The following is a 23,978-nucleotide window of genomic DNA, read 5'->3' as shown; positions in this document are numbered from 1 at the left end:
CCACAGGCCACGTCAGCCTCTCAGGCCCTTTGAAAACCCAGGCGCTCAGCCTCAGCCCTGACTCTGGCAGAGGGAGAGCACGCTGCCCTGTCTTCACGGTGATGCTCCACTTGACCCTGGGAGGAGGGCATTCGAGGCAGAAGACGGGGACGCAGGTGACAGCCGCCTGTTCTCTGGCTTCTCGTGCATCAGGTGTGTTCAGACTGGAGCCTCCTGTGGTCATCGTTACTGTGTAGGGCTTTGGCCATTGAAGTAAGGTATGAAACAGAAACATGATAATATGAAAGGAAGGCAAAATTGTCCTAGTTTGCAAGTAATGAAGAACCTTGTTGGAAGGAAGACCTAACTTAACGACCTGTGTGAACCCACAGAGCAGCTCGCCTGAGGTGGTATAAGAGGAAATTTGAACAGAAAAAATACCATGGTTCAGGATAAGAAAGATTAAATATTGCAGATAAAATGATAGTCACTCCCAAGTTAACTTAGTAGTTTACTATTCTTCCTGCCAAAATTTCAGTGGGCTTAAAAGTCCCCTCTGGAGGGAAGGATAAGTAAGAATACTGAATAGACTTTTAAGTGGCTATTGGAATGCCGGTTCTGTCTGATGTGTGAACACAGTCCCAAACTATTGTAATTACAGTAGGGTGCTGGACCGAGGCCAGCAGGTCAGGGAAGAGAGTGGTCCTAACTAGACTGCATCTCACCTGCGCTTCAGGGCGGGGAGGGGACAGGTCAAGGCAGTGATCCTAGGCAGGATGTTTAAGGTTTGGAAGGGTCTGCTTAGTCCCTGTGAAAATGTCAGGTGTGTATCATATTGGAGTTAACGTAAAAAGAAATCAAACCCTAGAAAATAGGAAAGATGGCCGAAATTAGTACTGATCAACTCATGTGGCAGGGGGCCGTGACCCCGAGGTTGCAGGGAGAAAATCACAAAGGGCGGGGTGCTGGGCCACACGGCCAGCCATGTAGCACGCGGACAGGCCGCAAAGAGAGCGCAGCCACGCCGGGTGGCCTGCGGGTGATGTGACACCTGAGCGGTGAATTGCTTCAGTCTTCAACTCTGAAGAGTTGGAAATGTGGGGGATATGCTTGCGGTTCTTCATTTTCCTGGATGTGCCCCGTGTGCTTTCCCCCGTTTTCCCACGGTTGGTGGACCCTCGAAGTGGATGCAGGCCCCTGTCCGCCGCTGCCCTCCCATCCCACCCCTACCGTCTCTGTGGAGATCCCCCCAGGGCAGGGCTTCTCAGGCTTTGACGTGCGGGGTCTTGTTAAGATACTCAGTGGTTCCCAGCGGCGCCCGAGGTGCTGCGTTTCTAAGCAGCTCCCCGGAGATGCCGGTGCTGTTGCAGCGATGGTCAGGGCCCCGAGTCTACTGGGGGTGGGGGCAGGAAAGGGAGGTGGGCTCTTTCTGTAAGGGCTTGGCTTCGAGCAGCTTTGCAGCTGTGCCTGTGAAGGACCGCTTCCCGAGGGCAGAGTGAGCCTGTCGCTCTGACTTGCCCCGCATTGCCCGCTGAGCCATGTCCGCCACAGCCATGGTGGTTGAGGGTACAAGGACGGGTGTGGACGGGCGGCTCGGCTTTTCCCGTGGCTCATGGAACCGGCCCACACTGCCCTTGCAGTCACAGCTTGTTTGTGGAGCTTGGGGTCCAGTTCATCTGACTCACATCGAGCTTTTGGCCCCTGTGGCCGCGTTGCCCAGTGAGAAGCAGGCCGCGTTCCCGTCACTTAGTTACACCTCGTGCTCTGTGCTCCTCCCTTGACCCCTGGCTGCCTGCCCTTGACCTCCTTGCCTGCCAGCCGGGACTCAGTCGGTTTGGGGGCCGCCCACTCCATTTCTTCAGGGCCACAGGTACACCCTCGAGAGAACTGTGGACAGATCCCGGCTGGCTGGCTGGCCCTGGGCATCCAGAAACTCAGGGGCCTGGAGGTGTGAATGCCTTGAGGGGTGAGGTGTCCTGATTACCATGCCGCAGGGATGAGGGAGATGGTTGGGGGGGTCTGTGTCGCTGGTGCAGAGCAGGCCGGGAGGGAGCTTGGGGGAGGGGACCCGGGCTTGGGCAGGGGAGGGTCCAGGGCCACGAGGTTTAACCGTTGGCACCAGAGAGCTAGGTTCTGGGGCTGCGCTGACCAGTACGGGAGCTGCTGGTCACGTGGGGCCAGTTAACATTCAAATCAGTCAAGAGTCAGAGTGAAAACCTCACTCAAGGTCTCAGTAGTTCCACAGGGCCAGTGGCTGCCTGTTTGGACAGTGCAGATGAAGACCATATCCATCAGCACAGAAGGTTCCACTGGACAAAGCTTTTCTAAACAAGAGCCATCAGGAGTGAGGTGGCCTCTTGGGTCACCTGGCAGGAGGCCCCGTGAAAATGGACTTGTCTTTGCAGCCCTGTGGTGGCGTCAGGAGTTCCTCCGTCTTTGTTCTGTCTGTGTTCTGAGTGGGGTGGGAGTGAGCTCCCCGTCGCCCCGCACATCACGGAAGCCATGAGTGAGCTCCCAGAGCCTGTGGCTAGCCCACACACGTGGCACGTCAGCAGCAAGTGCAGCCCTGGAGCTGGGGTGGCTCCCTCAGTTGTCCTGACACCCGGTTGTCCCAGCAGGGCCTCTGCTGACAGGAGCCCCAGAGGAGAGCCGGCACAGGACACGCTTCCGCAGGCCCGAGTTGGAGCTATTCCGGAACTTCTGATCTTCCTACAGGAGCAGATTGAGGCTGTGTGACAGGTCTGACCAGACTTGACACGGACACCCACCTTCCTAATCCTTTCTTAAATTTATTGTGTAAATGCGTGCTTCCAGCAAACAAAATTCAAACAGTATGGAAGCGTGGAAGGTAAGAATTGAGAGTCTTCCTCTCCACTCCATCGCAGCCACCACCGACCTCCCGGGGGGCCCCCGGCGATGCCCCGCTCATCACACGGCACACGCAGCGGGCCTGCGTTGCAGAGACGGACTTGCCTCCTTTGTTCCTCAGTACACCCTGGGGCTGCCGCTTTCAGCTGCCTCGTAGCCCACGGTGTGACCATAACATCATTTATTGAAATGCCACGAAGCAGTGTGCCGTTCTTTTGCTGCTGAAATTAATGCTACAGTGGCGTACATGTATCACTGGGTATCTCTGTAACATAAATTCCTAGATAGGTAACTGCTAAGTGAAAAGGCGGGTGCTTTTTTAATTTAGGAAGACAAGCTCTATCTGCCTTACCCTCTGGAGGCCTGGTACAGCGGACGGTTCCCGCGGTGATGGGCCCACGTGAGCGCCCCCCCAACCTGACCTCGGTGCTCGCGTGGCTCCGTGGAGATGGGGGCGATTTCAGGGCCGTCAGGAGCCCAGGTGTGGACTACGAGAAAACACTTGGTTTTGAAACAGAAGCACGGATTCTTTTCCCAGTGTCTGGAGAAGAGGGGATTCACGGAATCATAACGAAGTGGAAACTTCCAGAACGGAAGCTTCCGAGTCGGCTGCACCGTCCAGGCCTCTGCTGGTTTGTTCTCCGAGGGCCACCGCGGAGAGTATTCGTGTTCATCAGGAAAGCACGCTTCTTGCCCAGGAAGCAAGCGGACATGGGGGTGGTTTGGGGCCTTCTCGGCAGGGCCGTTCCTCAGCTCCTGGAAGGGAGTCCATGCAAACACAGTGCAGGCCAGGCCTGGGGAACTGGATGCCCAGACTTGGGCCGGACAGGAGGCACCTTCTGGAATCTGAGTTGGGCCCAAGCCCTGGGACTCATGCTGCCATGGGGGCTTGGTTTGCGGGCATCACTGCCGAGCGAGGCTGAGGCCGGGGGGCCTTCCTCTTGGACTCTGTGCCCAGCATCGTGCTGGACCCTGGCCCTTAACACAGACGCAGGCCATCTACCAGGGGCCAGAGGCCATCACGTCAGGGCCCAGCCAGCCTCCAGGAGGTGGAGGTACCTACCCTCAGACCAGCCTGCACGATCCCACGACGGCTGAGTCCGATGTGCTCACAGGTCCACGGGGCAGAAAAGCCATCTTTGCGGGGAGGACTGTAGGTGAATTTTATTTTCTTCCCTTCACCCTTCTGCATTTTCCAGTTTTTCTGTCACACGTATTCTTGTTAATGGAAGAGAAACCAAAACTCCATTCTTTGTCTGTGAGTTGAAGAAACAGGCCCTCCTCGTACCAAAGTGGAGGTCCCACCCCTTCGGGCGCCAGGAGGGAGCCCAGCCCTGACCTCAGGGCCCTGAGCATCCTCTGAGCCGCAGAGAGAACTGCTCCTTCAGGGGCGCAGGTTGAGGAAGGGAAGTGGCCAGTGCTTCTTGGGCTGCCCCAGCCCCTGGGCACCCAGCAGATGGTGGTGACTGAGGTCAGGTGAGAGATAAAGGTAGTTCCTGCATCTGGGACCTGGCGGCATCCTAGGGGTGTCAGCTCCGTGCTGTGAGAGGCCTCCTGCCGCTGCTGGACCCCGGGAGATGCAGGAATAGGGTCGTGTCCTGTAATGTAACAGGACAGGGGCCAGACCCACCAGGAGACCTTCAGTTCGGGGTGTCTGTGGCCCACAGGGCCTCATCTTGAGCCGTGTGACTGGACAGTAGCTGTACCCCTGCCACCTGCTGTCCCCCCCCTCCCGCCGCCCCCCACATCCTTTGTGCCCTGCGGGCTGCTGTGCCTGAGGCCAGGGTCCCGGGGAACCAGCCCCACTGTGCTCCAGCCTGGTGTGTGGGGAGGGGCTCTTTCTGTGCATTTATCCCCCAACTTCCTTTAAGGTGGGTTTGTATTTTTACCTGTTTTAGGACAGCAGAAACCAAAGCTCAGCTCTGTTTCAGGACTTCCCAGAAGGGAGAGTTGGGACCCTGGGCCTGGGTCTCTGCCTGCCCCCGCCCAGGCTCAACCACCAGCAGCTGCCCCTCCTGCACAGGCCAAGGCACAGAGGTGGGGTGTGGAGATTACGTTTGAGCCTCTCTTTTGAACTTAACTCAGTTTCTCAGGGTCTGAAGCTCTGAAGAAAACTGCAGAGCTCCTGAGATTTTTTCACTTTCTGTGTAAGTTCTTCAAACTCAACTTTTCCCTTTCTTCTTTTTGAAAGAACAAAACATCCCCTGGGGAAGCGAGTCTGGTGTCACGTCTCAGAGAACCTGCTGGAAGATGTTCTTCCAGGGCTCTCCGTTCACTCCTCTTAAACGGGGTGGCACTGTGGCTCCCGTCACTGCCAGGGCAGGAGGCTGAGGTTGTACGTCCCCCGTCCTTCCTGCAGGCAGTAGGTCAGACCTCCTGGTCCCCTCAGGCCCGAGGAAGGAGCTTGTGCAAAGGCCCTCCAGGGGTTGTATTTCTTTAAGAAATACTGTGATGTGTTTTGGTTCTTTTTTCAGATTTAAAATTGATTTTGTTAAAATTTGGGGGGAAAAGCAAAAGTATAAAGAGAAAAATACAGTCGTTCAATTTATAGGATTTTTAAAAAACTCCATTAGACGTCATTATGTGTACAATCTCCCAGTTTGTCAAGAGATTACTTTTTTCTCCAGCCAAATGAAAAGGCCTGATTCAAAGGCCCCAGGTAGGGTTGCTCTTGACATTATTTGTCCTTTGCTCCAGTGCACTTAAAACGCCATTGCCAGGGTCCAGTGCAGCCGCTGATCTGAGGCCTGCACCCTGTTGGGAGCCAGAAGCCCTGGGCAGTGCTGGGCTTCAGCCTGAGCCGGGCTTGGGGTCGGCCGCGTGTGTGCTGTGCTTGACCGCCGTGGTGCAGACCAGCAGCCGTGAGGGCGGCAGGAGCTGCAGCTCCATCTCTTGACGCATTTGGTGCATCTTCCATCGCGGGCCTCGAAGTGTCGCTTTCCCGAAGGCTCAGGAGGACCCTTCACGGCCACTGTCCGTGAACGTGCAGCTGGGGGTGTGGCCCAGGTTCCTTGTTTCTGGACACGGTGGCCGCCCTCTGGACTTGGGGTCAGCAGGAGTCGGGGGCTTGGCTCTGTTTCTGAATCTGACGATTGCTTGGGAAGTGCTGGGCTTCCAGGAGGCGCAGGGGCCCTTCCTGAGGCCCTGGCCTTTGACCTGAGTTTGGCTCAGGTGATTGGGGAATGTCCTGGGGGGCTTCCCGAGGCTGGGGTCTGGCTTCCTGTTGGGGCGAGCATGCAGGTCCCCCACCCACACTGTTGGGGTGACGCCCCTGCAGGGTCCCAAGCCAGCAGCTGCCATTCGGCCTGCACCTGTGTGTGTGAGCGGAGGCCTTCAGAACCGGTCTGGACGTTCCCTGGGACGTGAGCGTCTTTGCCGTTGGAGTTCTCCTCCGGCCTCCAGGACCCCACCCGTGTCTGCTGTCAGAGCCCTGGATTGTCACCGCCACCCCGCTTCCTGGGTGCTCTCAGCCCCGGCCCTGGGCTCCTCCCTGACCTGCCTCCAGCCTTGGCCGCCGGGTGTTCTCAAGTGCAAACGTTGCTCCCTCTGAGGCACTGCCCCTTTGCCCATGAGGTGAAGCCCGGATCCCCGGGACCCGTGCCAGTGCCACCTGCCTCTGCTCCACCAGCCTCGGGTCATCCCTGCCACTCCCTCCCCTTCCTGCTCTCCGCCCGGTAGTGTTTGGCGCAAGCATTTCCTGCGTTAAAAGCTTCGCCAGTATTGCTGCCGTGGCTGCTTCCCCAGGTGCCCTCTGACTCTGCTGCCTGATTCGTGTCCGGGGTCTCCTCCCCTCTCCTAGCTGGGAGTCCCACAGGTCTTTCCAGGATTTTGCAGACTGCGGGGTACACAGTAGGTGCATACTTCACGTCTGGAGACCATCTGCACAGGGCTTCCAGGCACCTGCAGCAGCAGCTGGAGTGGAGCTGGAGCTCTGGACGCCCGTGCCAGGGCCTGGCAGTAACTCCCACGATCACAGCTGTGTGCGCGCAGTCCCTGCAGCTGTTTTGACGCCCCCTGTCGATTGGCTGAGCCGGGCACGAGCAGGCAGGGCTTCCAGGGCCCGGACCTGGAGGGGCTGCTGCTGAGACAGCGCCAAGTCCCTGGTGGCTGAGAGCCCACTGTCGACGGTGAGAGGGGAGACTCCTAAGCCCTTTTTGCCGGACAGGTCTAATTTTAGGTGATTAAGCCTCCCGGCGTGGTCACGAAAGGGAGCGTAGTTTTGGAGTTTGAGGCACGTAACACAAGCGCTGAGTGCTTCTCCGCTCAGAGCCCAGGGAGGCAGAGGGCCACTCGTTTCCCTAAATGCGCTGCCCACTTGACCTCGTGTGCAAAGACAGCAGTGCGAGCAGGGGCCGTGGGCCCCAGCGCTCTGTCCACGGGGGCGTGAGCGCCAGCTGGGGGGGCAGAGGAAGGCAGAGTTGCTTCACCCCCTGCCTCCCCACCCAAGGTCCTCACTGGGGCGCTGTCCGCCCAAGGAGGGGTCAGGGTGTGGGGTGCTCCTGGCCCTGTTGATCGGTTCTGCCGTGCTTACCCTGTGCCCAGCACATTGCCGTTGCCCACATTTGACAAGGAAACAGGCTCAGAGAGATGAAGTCGCTTGCCCAAGGATGCGCAGGTGGGAGGGAGCTGAGCCAAGATTCAAGCCCAGACCACCTGGCTCCAGGGGCCTTGCTCTGACCAGGGTGCCCACAGCCCAAGGGCAGGGATGTCCTGCAGACCGGAATTGGCCCGTGGATGTGTTCAGCTCCGTGGTGGTTTTATTTATTTTTCAGAGTTAGCTGTCAGCACTGAAGGTCAGGAGATGGCACACAGCAATCTCGTTTCTAGCTCTCCTCGATGCGTCCGCAGCTCTGCGGGTTCTGGCCTGGACCCCGTGGGAGCTGTCACCTGGAGGGAAAGGACCAGGGCCAAGGCCACCCGCTCAGGGGAGGCTGCCCCATCCCTGCAGGGCACAGCGCTTGGGGTGCTCACTGTGTCCCTGGCCAGGCAGGAGCCCGGGTTACTCCAGAGCAGTGAGACGCCGGTCCTCCCGGCCGCTGTGCCCTTCTGCTGCCTGGTTCCTCCCCCAGGCCTCCGGGCCCCTCCGTACCTGGAATTTCAGACTCACCTACGTGGGCGGAGCCTTGGCTGCTTCTGTCTCGTGGGAGTTCACTGCTACGTGGTCCTTGTGAAGCCTGTGGCTTCACAGAATAGATGTTGTGTCTCTGACAAGTTTCTCTTAGGGCCTTAAGATTTCACAACCCCAAGGATTACTTCTAGCCTTCGAGCCTTTGCCAGAGGACACGTTAGTCCTTTGTGTATGGGTCCGCGTGCCGCCTCGTGGGCCTTGAAACCCAGAAATAAATGCTACTCACGTGAGGCCCAGAGTTCTGGTTCCCAGAACTTTCCTTTCTTTCAGTTTTACTTTCCCCGATTTGGGGTGAATAAAGATGGCACCGTTCTTACCTTAATGAAAAAAAGTAAAGTCATATCTCTCTAAAAATAATTCTGAAGTGTTTGTATGAGGATGGAGAAGGCCGTGGAAGTTTCTGTGGGGGCGGTGGGCGAGGAGAGTTAAGTTCTGCCATTAAATAGCTTTGGGGTGTTCCACTTGTTACAGGTTTTCGTGACTTTGTTCACTAGAACATCTAATACAATTTAGTATAATTACATGAGAAAGTTTTAACAAACGTGTGTTAGAATGACACTCCCAGAATACTCTCAGGAACGTTCTGTGCACAGGGCCCTCCTGGAGGGAATGCATCTGTGAGACCACTGGGGTAGTGGCCGTGAAAGATGCGGCATTCCATAGGGAAGCGTAGCTGTGTCATCCAGGTCTGTGTCCCCTCCCCCAGGTGGGTGGAGGGCAGTGCAGCAGGGGCCCTGGGGCCTAGGAGGATGGTCACTCTGGGGCCTCTGCAGGGACGGGGCTGCCAGGGCTTCAGCAGGCGGTGCTTTGGGGCCCCAGGGCTGGAAATGAGTAGCCAGCCTGCCCCACAGAAATACACTGTGAGCCACACTAAAAAAGGCAAATGAGAGACACATGGAATTCATTTTAATATATTTCATTTAACCCAGTTACCCCAAATGCTATCATTTCAATATGCAATCAGTATAAAAAAATTATTGCAGGTATTTTACATTCTTTTGTTTTTCCATACCAAGTTTTCACAATCTGGTGTGTGCTCCCCTGGGAGCCACCCCAGTTCCCACCACTAGCCACGTGGCAGGTGCCTGGCAGCCGGCATGGCTGGGGGCAGCGCAGGAGCAGGCCTCTCTGAGTCCGCAGAGGAAAACATCTGAGTGGCCAGCTTCAGAGAGGCCATCCTGCCCAGTCTGACTCCGGCCGACCTCCCTCTTCTGAAAAACCCTGGCAGAAACATCGGTCTGCAGGCCGACAGGGCGGAGCAGGAAGCCCAGAGACCAAACTGCTGACCGTGAGATTTTCGTTCAAGTGGTTCCTTCTCTTTTGGCTTAGCTGTACTTGAATTTTCTCTAGGGTGCAGAAGTTTACCATTAAAATTATTTTACATACATATTTCAGTGAAAAGAATGAAGGTTGAAGGGGGCCTCCCCCCACCTCCCAGTTTTCACACACCCTCAAGTTCCTAGGCCTTTAATGTCAACATGGTTTTTTGTTTTGTTTTGTTTTGTTGCTGTACGCGGGCCTCTCACTGTTGTGGTCTCCCCCGTTGCGGAGCACAGGCTCCGGACGCGCAGGCTCAGCGGCCATGGCTCACCGGCCCAGCCGCTCCACGGCATGTGGGATCTTCCCGGACCGGGGCACGAACCCGTGTCCCCTGCATCGGCAGGCGGACTCTCAACCACTGCGCCACCAGGGAAGCCCAACATGGTTATTTTTATTCCTGAGCTTCGTGGGGTAAAAAGTTCTAAAGTGAAGGTGCTCGTAGCAACCAGCTCGCCACGTGCCACGTCCCCTTTATTAGGGGATCCTTCTAAGTGCTTTGACTTGTAATGACAATGTTGTGACTAGGGAGTGAAAATATTGTGACAAGCCAGAGAATTTCAGGTTGCCATGGAAACCTTCCCCTAGCTGTCCTCAGTGAGGTGGGCTTGGCTGCAGGTGCCGCTTGGCTTTGTTTCAGCTCGTTTGGGGCCCTGTCGTTCCACAGCTTGTGGGCAGTTTGGGGAGCTCAGCGCGAGGAGCTGCCAGACGGCAAGGGGTGGGGGTGTCTCTGTTCACCCTTTCGTGTCTTTGGGGCTGTGTGAGGGGCTGCGTGAGAGTGAAGCTATCGTGGGGGCGTCGGGCGTCCAGGAGTGACAGCTGGCTGTTGGCACATGGCTCTGTGTCCTCCAGCAAGGTCACGTGCTAATGGACCGGCGAGCGGGCAGCCCTGTTCTGGACGAACCCAGCCATCCCTGTCCTGAAACCTGCCTTAAGCTTCATCCAGGGAGGGCTGGAAATAGAGGGTCTGAACCAGGATGTCGGGGAGGCAGCCTCCTGCTCCCCGCCGGTGGGGCTCGGTCTTGGCAGGGGCGTGAGCCTCGCTGGGTGGCGCACGGCCAGAGCTGGCGCAGGCAGTTTGCTGGGAAGAGAAGGAAGGAAAACACCTATGGGAAAGAATGCCTTGCCCAAGTCTGCTCACCTTGATGATGAAAGAGTAGGGGGACATCTCCTCCGGCCCAGGAATACTCAGCCTGTCTTGCCTGGGGCCCTTCCCCGCTGCTGTTTTTGAGCAGGACCTGAGCTGAGTCCAGTTGAGACCCCAGGGTGTGCTCGCTGCACTCGGCCTGCAGACCTTGGGCAGCCGGACAGAGACCTCGGCTCTGACTGGCCTCTGCTGCTCTGGGGTGTGACGAGCTTGGTGGCTGGTGCCCGAGTGTGAGTCCCTGCCCCTTCCCTTCTGTGCAGGGCCCCCGGAGACCGACAGCCCGCTCTGCCTCCCCTACAAGACGCTGGTCTCCACGGTCGGAAGCATGGTATTCAGCGAGGGCGAGGCCCAGCGGCTCATCGAGATCCTGTCTGAGAAAGCAGGTGTTGTCCAGGACACGTGGCATAAGGTGGGCCCTCCCCCCACCCCAGGGGCCAGTGAGTGGCAGTGGTTTCCTGGTCTTGGGCCCCGGCCTCCCCTGGATAGTGTCCCGCAGGCCGGCCGCACCCGACTTGACAGGCTGCGCGGGGTGTTCCTGGAACACCTCCACCTGCCTCTCGGCGAAACTCTGCCCTTCCCCGGGTCGGGCTGTGTGAATCACCCGCAGATGCTTCTGCTTCAGCCGCAGCCCAGCCGCCGCAGCAGGAGGGCTGTTACGGGCCGGGGCGGGGCGTCTGGGGGGCCAGGAGCTGGGATCCGCTGGTTTGTGGCCGGGGCTCGGGCTCAGGAAGGAGGGTGTTTGTCTCCCTGGTTTCTTTCTGTCTGGTGCTTGTGTCCACGAGCTGCCCCAGGAGGTGCCACGGGGCATGTTTGTTCCTTAAACAGCTGGAATTGTAGGTAATTTTGCTGGAGGATTTTGTGGCACCTCAGTGGTGAGAGATGTTGGGGGTGTCCTGAGGCCACTGGGTCACCGCCCCCCCGCCCCGCCCCAGCCCTTGCTGAGTGGTGACGGGCCCTGCGGTCACAGGAGCTCCTCGCTCAGTGCGCGTTGGGCCGTCTTCTGGGCCTGAAGTGGCCGGAGGTCAAGGTGGCCACTCCCCTCCAACAAGAGAGGCCTGAACTCAGCTCAGGCCGCTGTCCTCAGGTACCTACCCCCCACCCCCACCCCGTGCCCGGGCCTCCAGGCTTCAGCTGGCAGCCTGCAGGCCGCCCCCAGCAGCTGAGGGATGGGCACCAAGCCAGGGACGATGGCCGACGGCCCCCAGCAGGCCGGGAAGAGGCCCTGGCCACCATCGACCGGGGTTAGGGAAGAACCATGCTCCCACAACTACCCCAGGGGTCCAGAGCTTTGGGCCCGAGGCCTGGCCGACCGGGCGGCAGAGGCGGGGGCCGCCCCCAGAAGTGTGTGCCGTCGGGATGGCACCGCTCGTGCGCCATCAGGCCGCCGCTCTGCTTTTGGGTCGGGGTCTGATGGTCGGGGTGAGTCTCAAACCAGGTGTCTGCCCACCCCATTAACGCGGTTCTGTGGGCATCTCCAGGCCACTCAGAAGGGTGACCCCGTGGCGATTCTGAAACGCCAGCTGGAAGAGAAGGAGAAGCTGCTGGCCACAGAGCAGGAGGACGCGGCCGCCGCCAAGAGCAAACTGAGGGAGCTCAATAAGGTAGGGCCGGCGCCGGGGCGGCCCGGGGGCTGTGGCTGCGTGAGGACCCCTGCGCAGCGGGGTCCCTCTCGGGACTGGGAATGCACGGGTTGGAGGGGACAGTCGGCCCTGCGGTTGTGGCCCCGTCTTTTTAGGCTGATGCCCCGAGAGGAGGGTGGGCACGGTGGGTCCCAGGGTCTTTTCTTGAGAATTGGAGCAGAAAGCCGTGGGGGCTGCTTACCGGGCCTGCTGCCCCTTCTCCGCTGTCTGGGGAGCAGTCCCGTGGTGGTTCAGCACGTGACACGTATGTACCCAGTGAACACTGGTCTCGAGGGCCCGTGCTGCCCCGGCGGGCTGGGGGCCTCGTTCAGGAGGGGTCGGCACGCGGCTGCTCCTTGTGAGGAGGAGGTCCGGGTCCCCTGCAGAAAGCTGGTCCCTCCCCATTTAAGCTGTCCTTCCCAGCATCGCGCCCTGCGTGGCCCTCGCCCTGTCCCCGCTTCCTCCGCGGGACAGCGGGCGCAGGGAGGCGGCTGGGGCCTCGGAACATCCCACACGTCTGGGCGCCTGCGTCGCTCGCTCACGAGGCGTCAGAGTTTGTCCTGAGCGATGGCCGCGGCTCTAGGCCAGACGGGAAGGTTTTTTCAGTGGGGGACGGACGGGCGGCGGGAGCTGAAGACGAGGCTTTGCCGTGGTCGCTCCTGGTCAGGCTCCACCCAGGAGGCGGAAGGGGAAGGCCGGTCTCTGCGGCCTCCCCTAGTGCAGCCTCCTGCCCGGTGGCCTTCGTCCTCTCTCTCGGGAGTGTCCCCTGTGGCCTCGGGTTGCTGGTTGGACGCAGGGCGGCCAGAGCTGCTCACCCTGCTCCCAAGAGCCGACTGCGCTTCCCTTTCCGCCCGGCTGCTGGCGCGTCCCAGGCCAGGAGCCTCTGCCCCATGGAAGTGGGCTGTGAGTCACAGGCCTCCTGCCCCAAGGGCCCGCGGCCAGCAGCGACTGTGGAGTCTGTGGTTCTGGGGGCTGTTTTTCTGTATCCTCTTTTTGGACAACCTGAGAAGATGTGTTGACCCCAAAATAAAGCTCACGTGAGAGGAAAGGGGAGTGACTGTTTTTGTGGCTGGTGGCTGTGTGGCTCTCCGGCCAGTTCCTCGTGCTGGCCCCTGAGATTAGGGTGGGCTGGACGTGTCATGAGTGAGCAGGTGCAGCCTCTGACGGTGATGGTGGCTATTGCTGGGGTCTCCGGCCACCTCGGGCTGGACAGCAGGTGGGGGGTGGGGGGTGTACCCTGCAACAGGAAGCCCCTTACGTGCTGCTGCCTGTGTAGTACACTTGCTGCTCCCCTCCGGGGCGGCTACTTGAGTTTCCAAACCCTAGCGCAGCTGACCCACAGACCCCCTCCCCCTCGCCCTCCCCCTCCCCGACCAGACGCATTTCCAGCCCTGCCCAGGCACGGTCTCCCTGCCATGAGACACAGGCACAGCCCCTGGGGCTCCAGGCCTTGGCTCTGAGGCAAGAAGTCTGACAGTGCGTCCAGCTGGGGCCCTGCCTGCCCCACGGCATCCTCCTCCCTGAGCCGCAGGGGGTCTTCACGGGCTCTCAGCGCTTATGCGGCCCTGGGAGGGCTGCCTCTTCAAGTGCAGGTGGCTCCCAATCTTCAGACCCGAGTCTGCTGCCCGACGCGCCTGCTCCTCACTGCCTCCCCGGGGCCTCTGGTGCTCCTGCATTAGCCTCGAGTGCCCTTCACCGCTTGGCTCACTGGAAAGAGCCCCCTCCTTCAGGAAGCCCTCCAGGGCGGGGCCCCCATTTTCCTGTCTCAGCTCAGAGGTCACCTTGCCTGGCAGGGGCCACTGAGGCCCAGGCATCGCCATGTGTCCTTCTGTGCCCTGGAGTCCATGGATGCTGAGTCCCTGCATTTCTCTGTTGAGAGTTTCAAGCAGAGCGGAGGGGATTCCACTGCTGTGCCACGTCTTCCAGCCTAGCACCGTTGAGTAAAGTTACATGAGAAACTTCTGAGAATGTAGAAGTTCCAACTAACTTGATCATCCCAGGAGCTGGGGGGTGGGTGGATAGGATCCGCGTTTCTTGTTTAGTTCCCATCACAATTTCTTTGTCCTTGTACAGAAGCTTTTGTGGTTGCGAAAGAAGGTTTTGGTGAATTCCTTTTCTTGTGATCTGTGGCTAAAGGACACAGAGGCCGTGTGGACTGTCTGCCAGATTAAGTGGGCACTTGCAAGTGGGTGAAGTCAACAGAGTTGGGTTCAAAGACCATTCCGGGCACCAGTTCACGGGCTCGGGCGTCCTGAGACCTCCATCCTGGTTTCTGAGCGTCTTCGGGGACGTGTTCAGGGATTTGAGGAACCACACGTGGCTCCAGAGCCGTCCTTCTGGAAAACCGTCTTTCCAGCTGTCATCTGCTTGGGCACTGGGGCCTCTGTCCCGAGGTGACACTCTGGGCTGGACCCCATCCTGTCCTCACTCGGGCCCGAGAGGCTGGGCTCTGAATCCTCCGTGGACAAGGAGACTCTCAGGGCGGGGGTGCTCCAGTCCACGCCTCAGCCACCTCGGGAGATTCACGGTGCAGGGCCCGCTCGGCCTGGGGAGCAGAGTGAGTTTCTGGGCTGGTGGTGTCGTGATGGTGCCTCTCCGTTCAGTCAGAGGAAATGGGGCTCTGGCCCCCAGCAGCAGGTGTGCCTTTCAAGAAAATAAGTCTGACCATTGCAACTGAATTAAGAATTTGACAGACAGGAGGAGTCCTGGGATTCTGAGCTCCTAGAAGAAAGAGAAGCTGTGGAGGATGAAACAGATACCCTGGGGAAAATCTGGCCTTTCTTTGCCTTTAAAAAGTCCCAGGGCAAAAGGAAGGGAAATCCCATTGAATCCTGGTGGCCTGGGGACCCTGTCCCAGGAGACTGGGATCCTTACACCCTGAGCTGGGTGGATGCCCGGAACTGCCTGAGGCCTGCTCAGGGTGGGGAAGGCCTTCCCCAGACCTATGCTCAGCCTCCGGGCATCCGGCATGGTGGGCGGAGGGCCACCTCTGTGTGGCCGTGATTATTCATCAGGGGCTGGACCGTGTACTTAGGGGCCTCTGTTCTGCTTGGGGTAGGGTGGCAGGCATGGGTCAGAGGAAGCCTACCGGAGCCCTGAATCCCCGCCGAGCGGCCAGCTCAGCCAGAGGAGGGGCACCTCGTGTACCATCCCTCCTGGGACCCTCGTGGGCCCACAAGGCCCCAGGTTCCTGCCCATCCTGTCGCTTAGGGCTGCTCTCGGCCTTCGAAAGCGTGTCCTCCCCGAGGCTCTGTGAACTCAGCTTCAAACCAGAGATGGGGAGCCTCGCCTTACTGAGAGGATTGAAGGAACGAGACACATGCGTGTCCGAGTGGCCTCTGCCCCTGTGGGCCCTCGCCCTGGGCACAGCCAGGAAGAGGATTTCTTTGAAGAGCGGGGCCAGGGGTCCCAGATGGTCCCAGGGAACTCCAGGCATGCAGAGCCGCCCTGGCACCCAGCGGCCACCCGCTCAGCCCGGCCCTTCCCTGGCCTCCAGTTCTGTCCCATCTCAGACGGGAGGGGCCCTCTGGCCACTTGGGATAGACCTCCCTAGCATCCCGGCCTGGAGAAGAGGAGGCTCTCCCGCTTCTCTGGTCCACTGCCCAGGACGGGGAGGGGCCTTGAATCTCATGGGACTTGTGCCCCAGTCTGGCTAGAGGCCCCCTCGACAGAGAGCACCTCCGCCCGGGGGCTGGTGCACAGGTCCCTCCTCACACTCTCACTTCCTGCTCCCCCATTGTTTCCGTCCACTGCCATTCCATCTGCGATGATGGAGACCCCGTCCTTTGGCCAGCCCTTCCCACCCTGCGCTCTGCCCCTGCCTGAGGCTCTGGGTCCCCAGGCCCCGCGTCCCGTGTTCATTGTGGGCATCTCCCACTGACCGGAGCAGACATTCCAGGGATAGGGCGGTGGACCGAGCGGCTGTCCACGGGGACCTAGGCCCTCTAGGAGTGGGCTGACCCCTCGGCCATCAAGCCTTGCTGCCTTGTCAGTCCTGACAGAGATACTCAAGTAGAAGAGGGCATTCTAGGGCCTGGCTGTCGGGGACTGAGCCAAACCAGGGTGTTGTAATCCCAGCAGGGTTCAGCCAGTGCCCCTGGAGAGCCCAGGGACAGGATGCCTCGTTGCCCAGCTCCTGCCTGTATCCACTGTGCCCACTGTGTTCAAGGCCTGATGGCCAGCCCTCCACCGGTCAGGCCGGCAGGGATTCCGGGGGTCCCTCCTCATCCCCTGCCCGTTCTCTGCCGTGGCTGCTCCCGTCTGTCCGAGAGCTCAGGACGGGGGTCTCGTGGCTCTGCGGTCAGGCTCCTCCTGGCCCCAGGTGACGTTCCGGGTCGTGATGGTCTTGGTTTCATCTGATAAGCTGCCCCCGCCCGCCTCACCAGCCTCTCTGCCCTCTGCTTTCTCCCAGGAGCTGGCAGCGGAAAAGGCCAAGGCAGCAGCCGGGGAGGCCAAAGTGAAAAAGCAGCTGGTGGCCCGGGAGCAGGAGATCACGGCCGTGCAGGCGCGCATGCAGGCCAGCTACCGGGAACATGTGCAGGAGGTGCAGCGGCTGCAGGGCAAGGTGGGCAGCAGGACGGGCACGGATGCCCGCGGACGGGGCCCTCACCATCGCGTTTGTTTGGGGGAGGGTTGTTTCACCTGGCCAGATGGAGTGTGTGTTTAACGTTAATAACCAGGAAGACGTATGCACGTGTTAAAGAGCATTGTCTGAAAGCACTCTGGTCCCAAGTGGTCAGCACTCCGTCCTTTTCCCTGGGGGCCCATGGGTCAAGTTCGCAGCCTCTTCATGACCCTGGAGTCATGCCGGCTCCACCTCCTCCACTCGAGGTTGGGAGAACGCCATAACACAAGAGGCCCGAAAAACCGCACAGCCCCAGCGGAGGGCCAGGCCAGCCCTGGCCTGCAGTCAGAGCCCTGCACTCCGCTTCCGGCGGGCCGCGCCACAGGGGGTCAGAGGGCAGGAAACGGGCATCTTCGGGGTAACCGTAGGCTGTGGCTTGTGGCCCTTTGCTGGGTCTCAGAGCCTCGGTCGGGGCAGAGCGCACCAGCTCCATCTGGGGCTTTGGGCTGAGTGCTCGGCTCTGCACTTTTCCGGCCCCTGTTCTGAGGGGGCCTCCCCACCTCGGGGGGAGAAGGCGGAGCCCTCCGGGCCCTTGTCTGCGGGCTGGGGTCTTGCCAACCTTGCTCCGAGGTGGCTCTCTTTGTCCGGCCGAGCGGCCTCTGATGCCCCTTGGATGACCTTTCAGATCCGGACGCTCCAGGAGCAGCTGGAGAATGGCCCCAACACGCAGCTGGCCCGCCTGCAGCAGGAGAACTCCATCCTGAGGGACGCCTTGAACCAGGCCACGAGCCAGGTGGAGAGCAAGTAAGCCCTGCGCCCCTGGCCGGACCCTGGCTCCTCCCCGAGGGCCCGGAGTGAGCCTTCAACACGTGGCCGGCGACCTCTCGCGTGGTCAGGCCCTGGGAGGGCTAGTGAGCTCCAGCCATGCCCGGCATCCGCGTCACCAGATCCCCTCAGGTCCTGGCTTTGCTGGGAGAGCAGATACTTTTTCATGTCTATTTTCACAGTGTCCCTGCTTCTGGCCCAGAGTATCAGAGCCAGGCCGACCATCCAAGATGAGGGTCTGGTGTGGTGTGGGCCCTGCCGTGGGCCTGAGTGCCCTGAATCCCCCTGGTCAGGTCTCCTGTGCAGGAGGGGACGTCTGCCGCTCAGGAGCTGAAGCCGGGAGGCCTCCGTGAGCTGGCAGAGGCCACTCCCCAGGGGGCAGGGTCTTCTGTGCCCCTGGTTTCAGCACCACCACCCCAGCAGGCTGGCCAGGAGGAAGCCCCGCTGCATTTTCTCTTGGTTCCCGTTTCTTTGCCTTCTCTCGTCCGGGGTGTCCTGTAGGGATTTCTGGGGTGCTTGTTATCCCCAGACCATCCCCTCTCCCCCAGAGGAGGCTGACGGGAGCAGAGAGAGCAGGCGCCCATAGCGGGAGGGCAGGTGGGAAGAGTGTCACCCACAAGCGGCACCGGGAGCGAAGCCTGTGCTCACAAGGCTGCTTTTCCTGGCGGCCCCGCTGACTCGGAGTGAGGTTGACGGCCACCCTCCTCGCTGATCCCTTCTCTCAGGGGTCCCTGTCTTCGTCTCCGTCCTGACCTGCTGGCAGGTTGATGGTCTGGGGCTGCGGTCTCCTCAGCGGTCACGGCAGAAGGTGACTGTGGGGACGGAGGGACACTGGCCTCCTTCTCATGTGGGGTCCACTGCTGGCTCCATCCTGGGGGCAGCTCTAAAGCCTGGCCCTGAGTTGCGGCTGCTGACTCCATCAGCTTGCGGACACTCTGCCGTGTGGGACAGTTGTCCCCACGTCCCTCCCAGAGCTTCATGTCGGTCCCAAGGGGCCACCCAGCTGGCCTCCCACCCCCATCCCCATCCCTGGTACTGGAGTCCAGCCTCGCGTGGGCTCCTCTGTCTCGAATCTTGGCCCTGGAAAGCGTGCACTGAGGGCCCCGCAGAGGGCTTTGGGGCGGCCTCCCCCGTACAGACGGGGAGCCCACATCTCCCCTCCCCAGGCAGCAGGGCAGAGCTGGTATTGGCCAGGTTTCCTGCCTCTCAGGGCTGTGGACCGTCTCCTCTGTCGCCTTCACCTGGTCTGGTACTGTCTCTTGGCTGGACGGTCAGTCCTGCCGTGAATAGGTGTCTTTTGTGCTGTGAAGGAGGCTGCACGCTGACGACCTCCTCATGCTGGGAAAGGCGGGTCCGGAGCTGCCCCTTTTGCTGTCAGTCACATCTCCTCCCGTCACTCCTGAACCTCCTCGCTGGTCCTGAGACCCAGCTCTTGTGCAGCTTTGAGGGGTCTCGTGTGAGATGCTGCAGCCTCTTTCCCTGCCTGGCTGTGGTCCAGTCGGCCAGTGAATCCAGCGTGTGGACTCGAGCGGGCAGCATCCCAGGGCTCATTTGGGCCCAGACCAGCCGTGAGGAATCAGCCACTTCTGTCAGGGGCTCCGTGGGCTGCTTTAGTGCACATTTTGCCCTTGGCTTTTGCTGGTCCCTCCACCGCGTTTGTAAAACAGCATCTTCAACAAAACACGTCACATCCACGTGGCTGATTATATAGAGGGCCTCAGAGGGGCTCCAAGACGGGCAGCTACTTCAGAAAGAGCAGGTGCCCCGGAGGAAGGGCTCAGACCTCCGGTCCCATCTCCCGGGGCGGCTCTTGGGGCTGGCGAGAGCTGACTTGAGCCCTCTTCTGTCCGTCATGCGGGGCCTCCTGACTGTCTTGCAGGCAGAATGCAGAGCTGGCCAAGCTCCGGCAGGAGCTGGGCAAGGTCAGCAAGGAGCTGGTGGAGAAGTCGGAGGCCGCACGGCAGGAGGAGCAGCAGCGGAAGACGCTGGAGGCCAAGGCAGCCGCCTTTGAGAAGCAGGTCCTGCAGCTGCAGGTGAGTTCGGGGGCAGCCGCCTCGGTGCCCGTGAATCCTGCCCGCCAGGCTCTACGCGCGGCCTCCCTGGGTCCTCCCTTCTCAGCTGTGACTGTGACTGCAGTGGACCCAGGCAGGGCTGGGGCTGGAACCCTCGACCTTGGCCTTGTTAGTAGTGATACCTGGTCGGCATAGAGTGGGTGCTTTCTGTGTGCTAAGCGTTGTTCTGAATGTTTACAAGCTTAACTCAGGCAATTCTCATTGCAACCTTATGGGGTAGATACTGTTATTACCTGTCATTTACCCAGAAGGAAATTGGACGCACAAAGTTCAGCAACTCCGCCAGTTCACCCACAGCCAGGGTTTGAGCCCCAGAGCAGTCACCGTCCCACACTTGCCACACGTGTGGTGTCACAGCTCCGGCCGCAGCCAGGCTGGCGGGCGCGGCCTCTGGCTTCAAGGCTCGGTGGGTGTTCTTTCTTCTCAGCCTCTGGATCTGGCCGGAAGCTCGTATTTTCCCAGGGGGACGCCTGTTGTCCAGAGGGAGGAAGACTGTCCCCTCCCTGCCCCATAGGCGCTGGGCAGCAACCAGTGGGCCCCTCAGTCTCGGGGCCTCCCTGCTCATTGGCCCGACGAGTGCTGCGTCCCCCAGCTGGCCTGTTTCGGGGCAGGGTGACCGGGCGTGGGGCAGTTGTCATACTTCTGTGCATGTAACTTCTCTGGAGGACGAGGAAACCCTGGAGACCCACACAGCTTCGCACCTGTTTCTGCTCAGTCACTGAAGCTCTCGGCTGTAGCGTGTGGGGCAGTGGGGCTGTTTTATGGAAGGGATTAGAACGACAGACACGAAATTGTAAGACCGCTGTGTGTGTGCCTAAGAACAGGCACAGATAAAGAAAGTTTGGATTGTTTGGGTGGAATTGAGATGGATAACTTGGTGTAAAGTAGGTCCACCCTGAGCAGTGAGATCAGAGCCCCTGGGGAGGGCCTGGTGGTTACGTTCTGAAGGCTGTCGGGTGGCCCTGGTGCCTCTGGGGCTGGAGCCTTCTGGAGCCCGGGTTGTCACCATCACCGTAGCCAGGAATTCCCAGGCCGCGAGCATCTCCTCTCTCTGAGGTCACAGAGTCCCCGAAGTATTGGTAGTGAGGCCTGGATTTCAGAGGTGCAGTTTCCCCACCTGTAATGTGGGTGTGGTGGTGGTACCTGTGTCTTGGGGTGGCTGGGGATTAACCACACTGACACACACGGATGCCTTGCCCAGAACTGCCTAACAAACATATGACCTTTACCAGGCCCCCTCGGGAAATCTCCAGCTCAGGCTGGACGTTTAGCTTGTAGGAAGCCTCTCCCTGTGCCACACTCAGGTGAAAATGGGCCTTTGCCTTTCTGGGGCTGTCCTGCCTTCACCTGAGGCCTCTTCCCCAGGAGCCTGCTCTTCAGGGTCCAGGGTGGCCTCTTAGCCTTTTCTAGCAGGGTTCCAGGAGGCTTATATAAGTCATCCAGGAGGCTTATATAAGTCATCGGCACAGGATGGCAGGGTGTGAGGAGCTCTAGACGGCAGAGCCGGCTCAGGGCCCACCTCCTGCTGCATCCTCCCGGCCCTCCTCCCTCTACCGGCCCCCAGGCGTCTCACAAGGAGAGCGAGGAGGCCCTGCAGAAGCGCCTGGATGAGGTCAGCCGGGAGCTGTGCCGCTCGCAGACCAGCCATGCCAGCCTCCGGGCGGACGCCGAGAAGGCCCGGGAGCAGCAGCAGCAGATGGCCGGTGAGGGCGGCGTAGGGGCCAGCTCCGTGGTGGGGGTGGCGAGGGCAGCCGGGACCCCTGACTCCCCACCCGTCAGGGGACGTGCCGGGGGTACTCGGGGTCAGGCCTGGGCTGCGGAGGACTGAATGTGGGGGGCGGGGCCTGTGGGGCTGGATATGGGGGTGGGGGCGGAGCCTGTAGGGGTGTGGCCTTTGGGGTGGGATACGGGGGCGGGCTCAAGGTGGAAGATGCTGCCCCTTCGGCATCACTTGCTGTGGGGCCCACCTGGAGCTGTGATGCTCCTGGGGCTGCTGCCAGCCTTCTCTTCCAGCCCAGTCAGGCCTGGAGGCCAGATTTGGAAGGTGGGTTTATGGTCCCCCTGTGCTCACAAGTCACCTTCTCAAACGGGAGGTGGTGACGAAACCCGGGGCACCAAGGGCCCCTAGAGAAGCAGGGCAGACCGTGCCAATGAGGGCTCACCAGTACTTCTGGAGCCACTGCTGGGGGCCGAGCACTCCTGGGGGTGCCCGGGGCTTGGCTGGGAGTGAAGCAGCGGGCTTGGGGCCGCGTTCCGGCAGGAGAGACGGGCACAGTAGATGGATCCATGTCGACAGACTTCAGGTAGGCAGCGTGACCGAGAGCAGGTCCTAGAAACGGCAAGCTGTGTCTGTGAAGGGCTAGGCAGTAAATGCTCTTGGCTTTGTAGGCCAAATGGTATTTGTCACAACTGCTCAGCTCTGCTGCCACAGTGCAAAAGCCACCCTAGACAGGCAGACTTGGCTGCGTGCCAATAAAGCTTTATTTTCAAGAACACGTTGTGGGCTGGGTTGGCCCAAGGGCCTAGTTTGCTGACCCCTGCTATGATGGGCCGGGTGTGGCTTTGAGTGGTCAGGGGAGGCTTCTCTGGGGAGAAGGGGATATTTAAGCCCAAGGTCTGGATGATGGGGAGAGGCCAGCCTCACAGAAACCGCGAAGGGGCCCCTGAGAATGGGAGTGAACTTGAACTTGGCCTGTACAAGAAACAGATGCAGGTCAGCAAGCGAGACTGGAGAAGAAGGCAGTGGCTAGTGTGGGGTAGACGGGCAGGGCCGGGCCACCCTCCTTTGAAGAGTTCAGGGGCCGTGTGGAGTGCTGAGGGGGCTGGAAGCACGGGCAGGGCTGGCAGGATCCCATCTGCACTTCTGGACGCTCCGGCTCCCGGTGGGGACCAGGGATGGGGCCTTGCAGTCGTCGGACCAAAGGCACCTGGGCTAGGCCCAGGCAGCCACGGAGGCGCTGGTGGATTCGGCAGGCAGTGGATGTTGGATCCACAAGCCTGGTAGATGAGTGCGAGGCGGGGGCACAGGAAAGCAGAACAGCCACAGCGAGGGGACCAGGAGGTCTGAGCAGAGCTGCGTGTGGACGTGGCCGGCGTCTGAGCCAGGGCTCGGGGAGGAGACCAGGGCCGGGCCGCCGTTTGGAGTCAGGCACACGTGGAGGACTTTCAGAGCTGTGGTGGGGCTTAGCGGAGGTCACGTTGAGGTGCCCCCCCCGCCTCTGGTCTCAGCGACGTGAGTCCATCTCCCAGAGAGTAAGGTTTTAGAAACTGCAACAGGAGCCCACTCAGTTTTCCATCTTTTCCTGAGTGATCCAGGGGCGTTCTGTTCTATCCTAGTGAGTCCTTGAGAAGGAAGCCAGGCTGTGACTTTCTCCACCAGCTAATGGGACACCCGGGGTCAGGGGAGTGCCTGGAAGCCCGTAGGCGTGCACTGGGCAGCATGGGGCACCTGTGCCGGCCTTCCCCGCGCCCTGCAACCCGCCGGCCTCCCTCCCCGCAGAGCTGCACGGCAAGCTGCAGTCCTCCGAGGCTGAGGTGAGGAGCAGGTGCGAGGAGCTGAGCAGTGTCCACGGGCAGCTGGACGAGGCCAAGGCGCAAAACTCACAGCTCACGGAGAGGATCCGCTCCATCGAGGCCCTGCTGGAGGCGAGCCAGGCCCGGGACGCCCAGGTCAGCTGCACCTCCTCCTGGGAGCGCCCCCACCCACCCCACAGGGGCCCTGCCCTGATGACCTGTCGTGCGAGGTGGTCTCGTGGTGACCTCAGGGCTCTGTCTCTCGTTCCAGGCCAGCCGAGAGGAGGCCAACCAGCAGCAGGCCCGGTAAGAGGAGGCAGGGGCCGTGGCCTGGGTGCGGGGGTCCCAGGGAGGAGCCCTCTGAGACGCCCTGCCTTTCCCCATCCCTCCAGTGACCTCGAGGACGAGGACAGGCTGGGCAGGGAAGAGGGCACTTTGCAGGGAGCTCCTGCCTCGAGGAGCGAGGCTGTGGGGAGAGTGGCTGCGCCTCGGCAGGGGGATGGGCCTCGCTGTCCATCCGTCCATCCATCCTTCTCTCCCCGGGAAGGACCGGCTGGTCAGGGTGTTCTCTCCACGTCACAGGGCAAGGGAATTTAGGAGCTGAAGTTGTAACCCAAACGGGAAAGTGGTTACGTGCCCAGAGTGGAGAACCCGGGAGGCTGCCCGGGCTTTTGCACAGATCTGGGATGCGGTGCGGTTCACAGCTGACCAGGTCGCAGGGTTGATGCCGGGTGACTTCATTGGCCCAGCCCCAGGCCTGCTTGGACTGTGTGTTTGCTGTTGCTAAGATCTGGTGGGCTCTTCAAGCCAGGGGGCTGGAAGTCCTAGGACCATTGGCTCTGGGTATGTGTCCCTCAGCAGATGTCCATGAGCTCGGGGCGGGGGGGTGGTGGCCCTGGCTGCCGTGGCTGGGGGTCCCTAGGGCAGCCATGTGGGGTTAAGCATG

The 23,978-nt window shown here is 60.5% G+C and overlaps 1 protein-coding gene across 1 annotated transcript in view; it reads left to right on the top strand.

The window, feature by feature from the left end:
• The window catches only part of RRBP1 (ribosome binding protein 1), a 59,021-nt gene that overhangs the window by 24,563 nt on the left and 10,480 nt on the right, over positions 1-23,978 (top strand). Inside the window, exons 4-11 of the mRNA XM_065892015.1 lie at positions 10,700-10,848; positions 11,918-12,040; positions 16,470-16,622; positions 17,308-17,426; positions 19,327-19,480; positions 21,084-21,222; positions 23,019-23,188; positions 23,304-23,338. Coding sequence (XP_065748087.1) covers positions 10,700-10,848; positions 11,918-12,040; positions 16,470-16,622; positions 17,308-17,426; positions 19,327-19,480; positions 21,084-21,222; positions 23,019-23,188; positions 23,304-23,338 — 1,042 coding nt within the window. The remainder of the gene's footprint in view (positions 1-10,699; positions 10,849-11,917; positions 12,041-16,469; positions 16,623-17,307; positions 17,427-19,326; positions 19,481-21,083; positions 21,223-23,018; positions 23,189-23,303; positions 23,339-23,978) is intronic.

The sequence above is a fragment of the Phocoena phocoena genome, chromosome 15 (assembly GCF_963924675.1).
Source record: "Phocoena phocoena chromosome 15, mPhoPho1.1, whole genome shotgun sequence".
Taxonomy (NCBI): domain Eukaryota; kingdom Metazoa; phylum Chordata; class Mammalia; order Artiodactyla; family Phocoenidae; genus Phocoena; species Phocoena phocoena.
The sequence above is the reverse complement of the archived record's forward strand: the minus strand, read 5'-3'. Positions and strand labels throughout refer to the sequence as shown.